Raw genomic sequence first — 12,260 nt, forward strand, 5'->3', positions numbered from 1 at the left:
TTTTTGTCTTTTTCACCTGTATTCATTTTTCATCACGATACTAAAACCTACATCACCTGCACTAGAAATGCTAATATGCTCCCCGGACCAGAGAAGGGGATGTTTGTCCCTCCTTGGAGACAGATTGCTACTTAAGACTATTAGTCAAGTTTTATATTCTGTAGCTTAAATTATGAAAATCTTATTTTGTAAAATTCCAAATATAAAATTATAATATTGAAGAAACTATCTACACAAGCTTTTTTTTTTTAGCCCCACCCTTCTTAGGAGATATGCTTCCCCATCCTTTCACTGCCCCTTGGCCCAGCCAGGCTGAGAATCACCGATCCAACAAGGAAAGGAGGAGCACAGAGAGTCTTATGAAGGATTGCTAAAGGTCACCCAGCTAATTAGTGCCCGGGGTTGGGCCACCATTCTGCTATGAAGCATTGCCTCCCTGACTCTCTCTCTCTGTTTGCCAGGGGCCCCAGCGTAAACACGGTAGGCAGGACGAACAATTTGTACCACTTGGCTTTCCCCTGGCAGATGTTCTGTTAAGCGATAAAAAGCATGGATGATTGGCAGTTTCCATGGTGATGGAATTGCCAAGGATTAGCTCTGAGTGAGTCATGGCTGGGGCTCCCTCCAACGCCGTCCTCTTCTGGAACAAGAGAATGTCCAGGCTGTGGAGAAGGGAGCGGAGTTGGGAAGAACAAACACAAATGCCTCCCCCCCCGCCGTGTCCCCATCTTCAGTCAGAGACATACGACTTAGTTACTTCAGATATTTTATCTCAAGGGTAGGACACTTCCTGTAAGGAGCAGCTGAAAACTAGGTTTCAGTGGCTTCTTTGGATTTATGAGTCCTGTCCTTCGGTCCTTCTGTCCTTCTCCCTCCAGTCCACCACACCCTGGGGCCTTGGAGTAGATTCTACGTTTGCTTTGTTTCTTAAAGTACTTTTCCTTCTCCAAGCTACGCTTGCCTGAAACAGCCCAACTTGCCTGAAAAAGCAACATCCATGCCCATAGGATTCTCTCTCTCCCTCTCTGTTTCTCTGTCTGTCTCTATCTCTCACACACACACACACACACACACACACACACACACACACACACACACAGCCACTACAGGGATCAGGGACCACAATACGGTCAAGAACTAGGAGAAGGTGGGGCGCCTGGGTGGCTCAGTGGGTTAAGCCACTGCCTTCGGCTCAGGTCATGATCCCAGGGTCCTGGATCGAGCTCCGCATCGGGCTCTCTGCTCAGCAGGGGGCCTGCTTCCTCCTCTCTCTCTGCTGCCTCTCTGCCTATTTGTGATCTCTCTCTGTCAAATAAATAAATAAAATATTTAAAAAAAAAAAAAGAACTAGGAGAAGGAAATTCATTGAGAATGGGGTCCCCAGGTTTAAGGAAGAGAGAACCTCAGGTCGGGGCAAGCTGAAGTTGGGGCTCATCCCACGGCATTCTCATGAGCATGAACAAGAGAAAAGGATGCGTTATGATTATTAAGGCATTTATTTTTATAGTTCTAGTTATAGAATTAACTTAGAATTTTATCAAAATTATTATGAGTATCTATACTAATAATTAACATTACAACAGTCTGCTAGACCTGGCGCTGTGGTGAGTGCTTTGCGCTCTGTCCCTCACGTAGCCCTCACCGCTCAGCCCCACTGCTCCCATTAGGGGCAGACTTAGCATAACAGCTGTGAAGCCCAGGCTTTGGGGTCCCTCCCTTGCATGAGCTCCTGTTAAGGCCCTGTTCTTAATTTCATATTCAGAAGTCTATATTGTTTTAAAGTGTCAGACCCTAGAGAACCTGGATCCTTCCATGGGTTTGGTTATTATTCCATTTTATAGATGAAGGGACAACAACACAGAGAGGTCAGCAGGCCAGGAAGTGCTGGACCCCACTGCTTCTCACCTCCTTCGGAGTGGATGCTGGAGGGGAGAATGTCCACGCATGTGAATCTGCACCCCCCGCCCCCAACCCTGAAGCTGGCAAGTCTTGCTTGAGTCCTGGTGTTTAAGTGTTCCATTATATGACAGCGAGTGTCTCAGCAGAGTCTCTAAGGCATGAGGGCGGTTGGGGGGTGCACTGACAAGTTCTGCCTCCAAGAATAGAGCCAAGAGGAGATGAAAGATTCCTGCAGGAGCACCTTAACAGACCAGCCCATCAGCCAGGTGTGTGGAAGGAGTGGGTTTGGGAATCAGATGGAAGGTAAGAGGGACGGCCAGCCTCCTTAACGAACCCAAGGGATTTCTGAATGAGGAGGGGAGCCCGTCTCTCCCGAGTGGACATTTATTTAGCACCTACTAGGTGCGGGGCACTGTTCATCCCAACTTCACAACAGTCCTGCCAGGTAGAGAGTAGATCCCCGTTTGCAGACGAGGAGCCCGAGGCTCAGGGCCGCGCCACCTCCAAACCGCAGCCGACTGCTCCCTTCGTCGCAAAATGCAGCGGACAGGTTTTGGGAACTTGGGAGCAGGGATAGTCTGCCTTCATGACAAAAAGAAAGCATAAACTCAGGAACTTCAAAGAAGAAGGAGAATAGACAGCAGAGAAACAATTAAGCTAGAGCTGGAGGAGAAAATTAAAGGTTTCTAAGGACACGGATGTAAATTTATAAACTCCCAGGACGAAGCTTGGGAGCTCCTTGAGAAAGAGTGAGGAAGTAGTCTTTTAATGAACAACTAACAGAGACCAGAAAAGGCTAGAAAAACTATTAGGCTTTTTTACCGCCTCACTAATTCTCAGTTTCAGCAACAAAGTAGAGTACAGGGTAGGAAGTTGTGATGGTACGCAGCAAGTGAAGGCTTTGATCTGTGAGCGCCGGGGTGGACTGGGGGCAGAAGGACATGGCCGCAGTCTCGCAAATGTTGTAAGCAAGCGTATTTGACGTTTATACAGGTTCTTAACTGCGGGTGTATTGTTGAGACGTAGAGGAGATGAGTTTCTCTCTTGGCCGTCTGTGCCCTTTGTTAGGTCAGACCTTGGCGATGCGGCACCGAGCCCAAGCCCCTTCTTCACCTGGTGGCCCCTACCCAAACTAGAGGCACAGTGTCAGTGCCCGGGAGACTATGGGTGTCGCTGGAAGTTTGGCCTCGTAAACCCAAGCTGGCAAGGGGACGGCCAACACCATGTTACACATTTGTAAAAGCTGAGACAGTAAGCACATGCTGAAAGGCAGCAGAACTAGGCTGGAAGACCAAGTCAGAAGACTTAACCATATGAAGGACGCTGTGAAGTCACATGGTAACAAAGCACAGACTATATAGTTATCCTGATGCAGAGAGAAATGTGGTTTCGGGTAAAGCAATTAACTGCATCCCGGAACAGGCAGTTTAAGACCTATGAGGAGGGGAAATACCCTGGACAGGCACAGACTAGTGAGTGGTTTGGAACTGGGGATGAAAGAACCCATGGGTAAACCAGTGGGTAGTGCTGATCAAAACTGAAAAATTCAACCTTCTCGGGGTGAGGGGCGGGGAGGTAACCCCAGATGAATCATACAGCTACTCTGTTACAAAAAGGAAATCCAAGAAAAGTGTGGGTGGTAGAAACCAGGAGACTCTGTGACGTAGCGGAAAAAACACCGATTTGAGATCAGGGGACTTGAAGATTGAAGATAGTGCTGCCATTGGTGCAAAACTTGGGCAAAATCCCATCTTTTGGGGCCTCATTTTCCTCATCTGTGAAATAAGAGGTAGGAGTAGATGACTCTAAGACATGTACCAGCTTTAAGAATTGTTATTTTAAGTAGCCATTTTAAGCAGTTTTAGGAAGCCTCCCAAGAAAAGCATAAAGACTAATAGTAATTATAAAATGGACACAGAGTTTCCCACACTGTGTTCCCTTGAATACTAGTAATCAATAATTTTCCCTTTTAAAAAAAGTGTAATATTGTTAAATAAGTTTTGGGAACCGCTGTGTGTTACATTTCTTAGAGGTGAACAATGAAATTAGCATATCGTAGGCACTGATAAGTCCAGCAGTAAAGACCTCTCTACTCTTGTTTAATCAAGATTTTCCCAAGCTTTTTCTTTTCTTTTTTTTTTTAAATATCCATGAAACATCCGGATATTAGTGTTCTGGTAAATAGTATTTGTTCTGCTACACCCACCCTAAATCCAGCTCTAACATTAACGATAACATCTTAAAATGGCGCCAGAAGCAGATGGAAAGCCAAATCCGAGAATCTCCGTAATACTTGACAAGTGTATCTAAAAAACTACTAAATCAAAATAATTTTTCTGGATCCAACTGACAAGCAAGAAATTTCTAATTCACCAAAACTGGAGATCATCTGCTCAGGAATCGTGTAATCACACACAGGCGAAAATTCTGAAAGCGACAGCCTCAGTGTGCGAGCCAATCTAACAGGTGTGCCTGGATCGCCCACGTCAGCCGGCCCACGGTAGCCTAGCAGGAACGACCTGCCTAGTGGGCATTTCCCTGGCTTTGGTGCATTGTGTCGGCATACCGACTACCTACCTTCTGGCTTCTCTCTTTTGTCAGAGAACAGAGCCAACAGAGCCAGCTTCCTGGCTGTTTGGGTTTGGCCCATTCCACGTGTGTCATCTCTGCTCCCACTGACCAGGAGCCCTGTGTGCCCCACACCAGGAGAGCTAGCAGGCCCTGTAATCAAAGGTTGGGTCTCTGACTGTGTGATTCGTGGGAGAAGAAAGGGCTTTTGTTACGAATGCAGAACCTGTTTGGAAGCAGGAAGCAGTTAGGATTAATCAATCACTTTCCTAGACAGAGCGTGTATATATACCAGGGGAGCTCTTGGGGGTCTTTGTAAATGATCTGATGGAAGGTACACAAATGATGTGACAAACTATAGGACATACTAAAATGGTAAAGAGTCATTAGCAAGTATGTAATCTCACAATGCTGAATGAATGGGCATAAAATTGCTAGGAGTGGGGGTGGGGGGTGGTATCTGTGGGCAGAAGGAGGCTGTTGTCGATGGTGGGAAGGAATGTGACCAGTCATGTGAGGTACCAGTAAATGTGATGACAGGTGGGAACCTTTGCAGGGGGTCAGAATTCAGGAGGTCCAGTAAGGGGTGCTGTTAGTGGATGAAGTTAGTGGGGTCTGGGAGTCAGGTAAGTGTGGAGATTTGGCCAGGGATGCCCTTGGCACCAGATTGCTCTGGGAGCAAGCGGTGAAGCCCTACCCTTTGAAAAGAGCCTCAGTGACAGGATCCAGTCCCAGGAACACTGGTCAGAGTAAGGTAGGTCCTGGGCATCCTTTTGTGATTTAAATAAGATCTGCATCTGACAAAAAAGAAAATCCTACAGAAGTGCTTATGATAGAAAGCGGTGGTCTCCCACCCCACCCATCACCACCCCCGATACCCTTCCATCTGGGCAGCCGCTTTTAATCATTTTCAGCACTTTGGGAGCTAGCTGTGTATTACCAAGCAGGAAGCTTGAACCTGTAACTTGTTTAATGAAAGACATAAACTATTGACTGCCTGTTAGGAAATAAAGTTCGCCTTACTTACATGCTCCTCTATCCATTTCCCAATTTTTGATAGTTACATTGCTTTTTGTTGTTATTGTTACCCTTTTAATTTTAAATAATGTTCTTTTTTTTTTTTTTAAGATTTTATTTATTTATTTGACAGACAGAGATCACAAGCAGGCAGAGAGAGAGAGGAGGAAGCAGGCTCCCTGCTGAGCAGAGAGCCTGATGTGGAGCTCTATCCCAGGACCCTGGGATCATGACTTGAGCTGAAGGCAGAGGCTTTAACCCACTGAGCCACCCAGGTGCCCCAAATTTTAAATAATATTCTTAAATCTCTGTTATTTTGTCAGTTTTGGGCTACATCCCTTCACTCTTATTGGTGTGGAAAATTGAAATTCAGTGTTGTGTTATGAGATTAATGTATTAGACTCATATTTATTTCATGTGTAAAATATTTTTACAGGGAATACTTCAGTTATCTTAAGGGAATCCCTAATTGGAGGTAATCTACATGATCCTATTATATTTGCATTTTTAGAACAATATCAGGGAAGCCATAACAAGTTGACAATTAGCAGGTGAGTAGGCAAAATCCCATAAAAACTATAGTCTACAATTTTAAGTGAACAAACACAGTTTCTCTTTCTCTCTCTCTCTCTCTCTCTCACACACACACACACACACACACACACACACACTCAAATGTATTAAAGTTTTTTAAGTTTATAAGTTAACAATCTTTGTAACTTCAAAGACAAACTGCTCAATATTCTTGGAAATTTCTTTGCTCTTTCTAGCAAACACTTCAATATTCTCCTTTACAATAATAAGATACAGAATAAGTTTAGAATTACCTTAAAATTTATTGCAACTAGTATATATTCACTAGCCTTTCCTTTATCTACCTCCCAAATGTAATGGCTAGCTTGAAAGGCATTATTAGAATCATCTTTCAAGTTTTCTTCTTAAACTAATCGGAGCTTGTAACAGCCAACCCAGACCTGAGTGCAAGAGCATGGGACTAATGTTTTTGTTTTTCAGCACTACTACAATGAAGATATTAGTGCTTTCTACATTCCTTCTACTTCTAATTCTTCTTCTTTTATTATTTTTTTTGGGGGGGGTATTGGTTCCTAGTATCAGTTTAGCTACACTTTGACCTCTATGTTGTTGAGGTAGAAAATATTCATATTCTATTTTGTAACTAGAATTATGTCCTCTGTGCTTTGTCTATAAGTCAATTTTTAGAAGTTAAAAAAATACAGTAAACATATACACAATTATGACGGGTAGCTGTCGTTCAATGAAGAGTGAAATAGTAGCTAGAATTCTGTTTCTTTTGCTGTGATTCTGATGTGGTCCTTGTGGCATTATGGGAGAATATTTCTAATATCATGGCCAAATGGGTTACTTTTTCTAATATTCCATTAGTTATGTAAAATCATGCCATGACATTTTAGTTTGAGTCATATTTAGACATTGACTTTCTTGCTCATTTTTCCTGGAGTTTCAAGAAACTTTGTTTTCTCTTGTTGCCAAAATACGCAGTTTAGCATGTTCTTAAAAATCATTCAGTTTGTTAATCATACTGTTCATTGGGTTGAATCCAATTCCTATCCAGAGGCATGCCTCCTGGGGCCTCCAGCCTTCTGCCTTAGTCCCTGCTGGTTTCTGCACAGTAACAATGGTGGTTTGGGAACTTTACTTCATCCCTGAGTCATCACCACTCTCATGTTTTCCTCCCTCATTTTCCTGGAGTGCATGCTTTAGTATCTTCCTCAGAAATTATATGTGGGAGGTAAATTTTTGAGCCCTTGTCTGCATAGCTTTGCTTTCACTTACTTGGTAATCTGGCTAAAATTTTAGTTTCAAAATAATTTTTTCTCAGAGTTTTAAAATTGGCACTCCATCCTAGCATTCACTTTTGCCAAAAACAAATCTAATTTTTGTTCTGTTTTGTGCTTAGTTTTTTACCTTTGGAAATATTTAGGATTTTTCCTGAAATTGCACAATGTTACATTTAGGTATGGACATCTTAAATTTTGTTCTTTGTGCTGTCTGTTCTGTGGAATATTTCAACCTGAAGACTTGTGTCTTCTTCAGTTTGGAGACATTTATTTCTGATTATTTATTATTTATTTCTGGTTTATTTATCTGGTTATTTCCTTTGTTTTCTCTCTTCTCTCTTTTTGGATCTCCTATTAGTTGGATATTGGAGCTCTAAGATAGGTCCTCTGTTTCTCCTGGTCTTTGCTCGTTTTTTTTTTTTTTAAGATTTTTAAAATTTATTTGACAGACAGAGATTACAAGTAGACAGAGAGACAAGCAGAGAAAGGAAAGGAAGCAGGCTCCCTGCTGAGCAGAGAGCCCAATGCAGGGCTCGATCCCAGGCCCTGGGATCATGACCTGAGCTGAAGGCAGAGGCTTTAACCCACTGAGCCACCCAGGTGCTCCTGGGATCATGACCTGAGCCGAAGGCAGAGGCTTTAACCCACTGAGCCACCCAGGTGCTCCTTTGCTCAAGTTTTGTACCCCTTTCTCTTTCTGTTCTCAGTTCCAAGGTACTTAACTTTATCTTTCAGATCCTCTATTGCATTCTTAATATTAGCGATTGTGTTTGTAATCTTTAAAAGTTCTTTTTTTGCTCTTGGATTATTTTTTGTTTTCCTTGCACTTTGCCTTATAGAGATAATATCCTTCTCAGAATATGATTTTCTTCAAAAATAGAATATTATTTTCTTCAAAACTCTCCTCTGTGTCCTGATTTATTTGTTCCTTCCAGCCCAGGTTGTTCTATTTTTATCACACATGTATCTGCTGCTGGTTTTCATCACACCCCTGGCAATCTTGGGCTGCTGGCGTGGATTCCTGGCTGGGGAGTGTGTAGGTTTGTGTCCCTGAAGGGGACTTGACTGTGGCTCATTTGTGAGTACGGCCAGCCCTTGAGGACGGCTTCACTGGGGAGCAAACATCCACATGGCCAGTCCTCATTTTCCTTGGGTTTACTCAGATACTCTGGAGACGTTTTCTAACTCTTTCACCCTGGGTCATTTTCTCCATTCTCTATGTGCCAGACATCTGGAGCGACCTTTCTTCTACTCACAGCTCTCCATCCCAACCCTCCATCCCAAATGGATCCATTTTCTCCCTTCCTACCCTCAAATAGGATCTTGGGAAGAAGGGAAACAAGAGGAAAGAGAAGGTGCCTCATGTGGCACTTTAAACAACCTTTTAAGAAACCACCAGTTCAAAACAATCACTGTAGAAAGCTGGGACGATGTATATACGCAATAAAATGAAAAATGATCTGTTTTTCCATGTTTAGCATTTTAAAATATGTCCTGGTTCCTTTTTTTTCTACCCTATGCATACATTGATCTGTTGTCTTTTTTTTTTTTTTTTTTTACAACAATGGGCTCATACCATATGTTCTGTTTTATAATATGCATCTGAAAATGAAACAAGAGCTTTTTAAATATCTTTCCACATCACAACATATCTCTGACAACCCTGGTATTTATTGAATGATATATCATCACTTATTTAACCATTCCCCTATTTGTAAATACTAGGTTGTTTCTTATTCTCACTTGTATAGACAAGAATTTGTAGACATTTCTGGCTACATCTTCACTCATATTCTTGACTATTTACTGAGGTGGAAGTTCCAGTAGTGGTATTGCTGGTCAATGCATGTGCAGGTCCCAGTGCGGGTCCCCCATTTAGGGCACCCTTGGAAATAGGCCCTCGTTAACTGTCTGCCTCCCTGTCTACTTTACCCCATTCCACCTGCGCTCTTGCAAGCATTATAGCAGCGGTGGTAAGAACGTAATTTTCAGAGTCAGACGGGTTGAATCCTAGCTTTCCCACTTAATTAATGTGTGACCCTAAGCTACTTTAACCTCTCTGAGCACTAGTTTCCTTTTCTATAAAATGGGGGAAATAATTCTACTTTTGTGATGTGGTTGTTGTAAGGATTGAACAAGATTTAAAAAAAAAAAAAAAAAAAAGCATGGAAAACCTTAGCCCAGGCACTGTCAGGCTGGAAGTGTTCAATCCCTAATGATGGGATCAGGCCTATATCTCTCCCTAAGCCTATGCAAATCTTCCCACAAGGCCACATTTGAGATGCACCCACCCCTCTGTGAGACCTTCCTGATTAAGACTTGTAGAGCACTTGTGGGTTGGACCCACTTTTGTTGTTCAGAACACATAGTCTTACTGGCCTCTTGTGTGGATGAATGTGGACAGACATGATGATCCCTCCTCACGGTCCCACATGGTGTCCTCCTTCCCCATCATGACTAATTACGACTTTTCACAAATGTTGGGGAATAGAGGCACTGAGGAGAAGGAGCTTGGGACTCAGTTGGTATGGTAGCATCACAATAGTTCTTTGGAACTTGTTTAGAGCCCTTTGGTCTCTGGCTCTGGCTGTTGGATGGGACGTGCTCCCAGGATACCTGAACCCCAGTGCAGTCAGTGGGCAGCAGAGGCAAGTAGCTCAGCTGGGGAGGGGGCACCAGGTGCTTTGCTAAGGCTGAGCTTCCCCAGGGAGTTGGGGGGGCGTGCAGCAGAGCTCAGTATGTGGCCACAGGACCTTTGTGCAGCCTGCCAGATGTCTCACTCACCCTCATTACTTAGCCCTGGGCCGTAAGATGCTTTTGTAGCCAGCAAGGCTTTCCTCTCAAGCATCATCCAACCCACAAAGGTCCCTTTCATGCCCCACGGATGCCTCCCCAGTTGCCAGGGGAGATGGAGAAGCTCAGTTGCCAGAACTGCAGATGGGAGGGCTTGCCGTGGGATAGCTTCCAGGAGAGGGCCCTGGCGAGGGGAAGGCAATTCATGGAGTGGTGTACACTGTTCACCCATCTCCCCTGTCTGGGTGTCTTTCAGGAGTCATGGCCGGTTTCAACATGGGGGGTGACCTCCGGGAGCCCGCTGCCAGCATCCCCCTGGGCTCCCTAGCAGCTGTTGGCATCTCGTAAGTAAGTTCCCCTGGTGGCCATCAGCTGGAGAGAAGGAGAGAAAACCCTAGGCAAAAGAGGGTTTGCCCCTTTTGTTCTGAGAGTGCCCCAACTGTGGCCAATCTATTTCATATTCCAATTCTCCTTTTAACACTCAGCCAGCTGGAAAATTCACGTCTGGTGGGTTCAGAAGCCTGCCCTTTCAGACCCCCTGCCTGGGAATGCAGGAGGAGGAGGATGGATCCTTTCTTTCTTTTCTTCCTCAGCCTCCTGCCCCTCCTCCTCCCCCACTTCCATTTTGAACTTGGGGATTTTTTAACCATTGACTTTCCGGGATTGTTGGAAGGAATAGAACAGTGAAGAGTTTTGCCCTCAGGTTGGGATTCCTATTCCAGCTCTGCTGCTGGGTGGCTGGGTGACCTTGAACAATGTACTTAGCTCTCTGAGCCTCTGTTTTCCTTTCTCATAAAATGGGGTTGAGAATATATTTGCCCCAGCGACCGTGGAGTGGCTTCTGTGTGTGAAGGCTCTTTTCCTTCCCCCCCCGCTCTCTCCCCACCACTCCAAGGTTCCGGGGGTTTCAGTTCCCACTGCGCCACCCCCATGAGCAGACTGAGTGGCCTTGGGTCTGTTTGAGCTTCCAGAGTCTTCTGTGGGGCTCTCCGTACCACAGGAAGAAGCTTCTCTGCCTTCACTGGGGGGGATGCGAGTGCCTGTGTTACTTTGACCGTGGTACTTTAAAAATACAAATGTGTGTTTCACAAAGTTGAATTTGCTCTTAGCTTATGAGAGTGGCTCCCGGCGTCCGGTACACAGCACCAGACCGACAGGTGCCGAGGACGGCGGCATGCCGGCCAGAGGATGAAGGCCGCAGAGATCGCTTGGGTGTTGGGAAGAAGAGAGAAGGAAAAAAACCCTGCCTCATTTTGGGGTCAGAGCTGGGAGGTCCCAGGAGGGAGACCCTTGGCCCATCCTCTCACTGCCCAGATGGGAAGGAGTCTGTGGGGTATCATATGACTTATTCAAGGTCACCAGGTGTCTAAGGGCAGGGCCGGGTCTTGGCTGCCCTTTCCACACTTGACCCGGCTCTCTGTCATCTGGGATCCAAGGAACAGCAGCCTAAGAAACCTGAAAGACCATCTGCGTGTTCTTCAAGGGTGCGAAGGGGGGCTGTGGGGTTGCCGGTCAACCCTGCCTGAGTCCCGGCCACCTGGAGGCCGGTGGTCTCCGGCTCCCCACTCCCAGCGCCCTCAGGGCATCTCTCTCTTTAAAGTAAGAAAGAGACAAAACGATGATACATTCTTTGGCAAGAGATAGGCTAGAGGGGAAGTAGTGCTGGAAGTCCCCTCAGACAAGGAGGGAGGCTTCATGACTGGCCTTTGTCCTCCCTTCCAACCCGGGGGCTGAGTGAGGTGGGCTGGCAAGGGCTTGGCGCACATCGGGGGTGTAAGCTCTGTTCCACTCTTGGGGTTTTTGCAGGTGGTTTTTGTACCTCGTATTCGTCTTCCTGCTGGGCGCTGCCTGCACCCGAGAGGCCCTTCGCTATGACTTCCTGATAGCGGAAAAGGTGGGTGAGTCTGCACTGCCGACCGTCTCCATCTGATGGGTCTTTTACTGGCTCCCATTGCAAATGGCTGCCTCCCCCTTGCAGTCCTGCTTGGGGATCCCGAGAGGCCTGGGCCTAGGACTAAAGTGTGTGTGTGCGCGGGAGGGCGGTGGGGGGGGGGCTCAAAAACATGGAAAAGGTACAGGTTTTTCTTACGGAGCAGGGACTAAGTAAGAGGAACACAAGCATCTCTTTGTGTCAAAACTCAGGACAGAAACAAAGGGTGCCAT

General features: G+C 45.5%; 1 protein-coding gene across 6 annotated transcripts in view; it reads left to right on the forward strand.

The window, feature by feature from the left end:
- SLC12A8 (solute carrier family 12 member 8) overlaps window positions 1–12,260 on the forward strand; it is a 135,949-nt gene that overhangs the window by 79,324 nt on the left and 44,365 nt on the right. For all 6 annotated transcript variants that reach the window (XM_082699823.1, XM_082699820.1, XM_082699825.1 and 3 more), the window contains 2 exons: window positions 10,354–10,441; window positions 11,904–11,991. In XM_082699823.1, the coding sequence (XP_082555949.1) occupies window positions 10,354–10,441; window positions 11,904–11,991 (176 nt within the window). The remainder of the gene's footprint in view (window positions 1–10,353; window positions 10,442–11,903; window positions 11,992–12,260) is intronic.

Source organism: Mustela nivalis, assembly GCF_964662115.1.
Source record: "Mustela nivalis genome assembly, chromosome: 1".
In the NCBI taxonomy this organism is placed as follows: Eukaryota; Metazoa; Chordata; class Mammalia; order Carnivora; family Mustelidae; genus Mustela; species Mustela nivalis.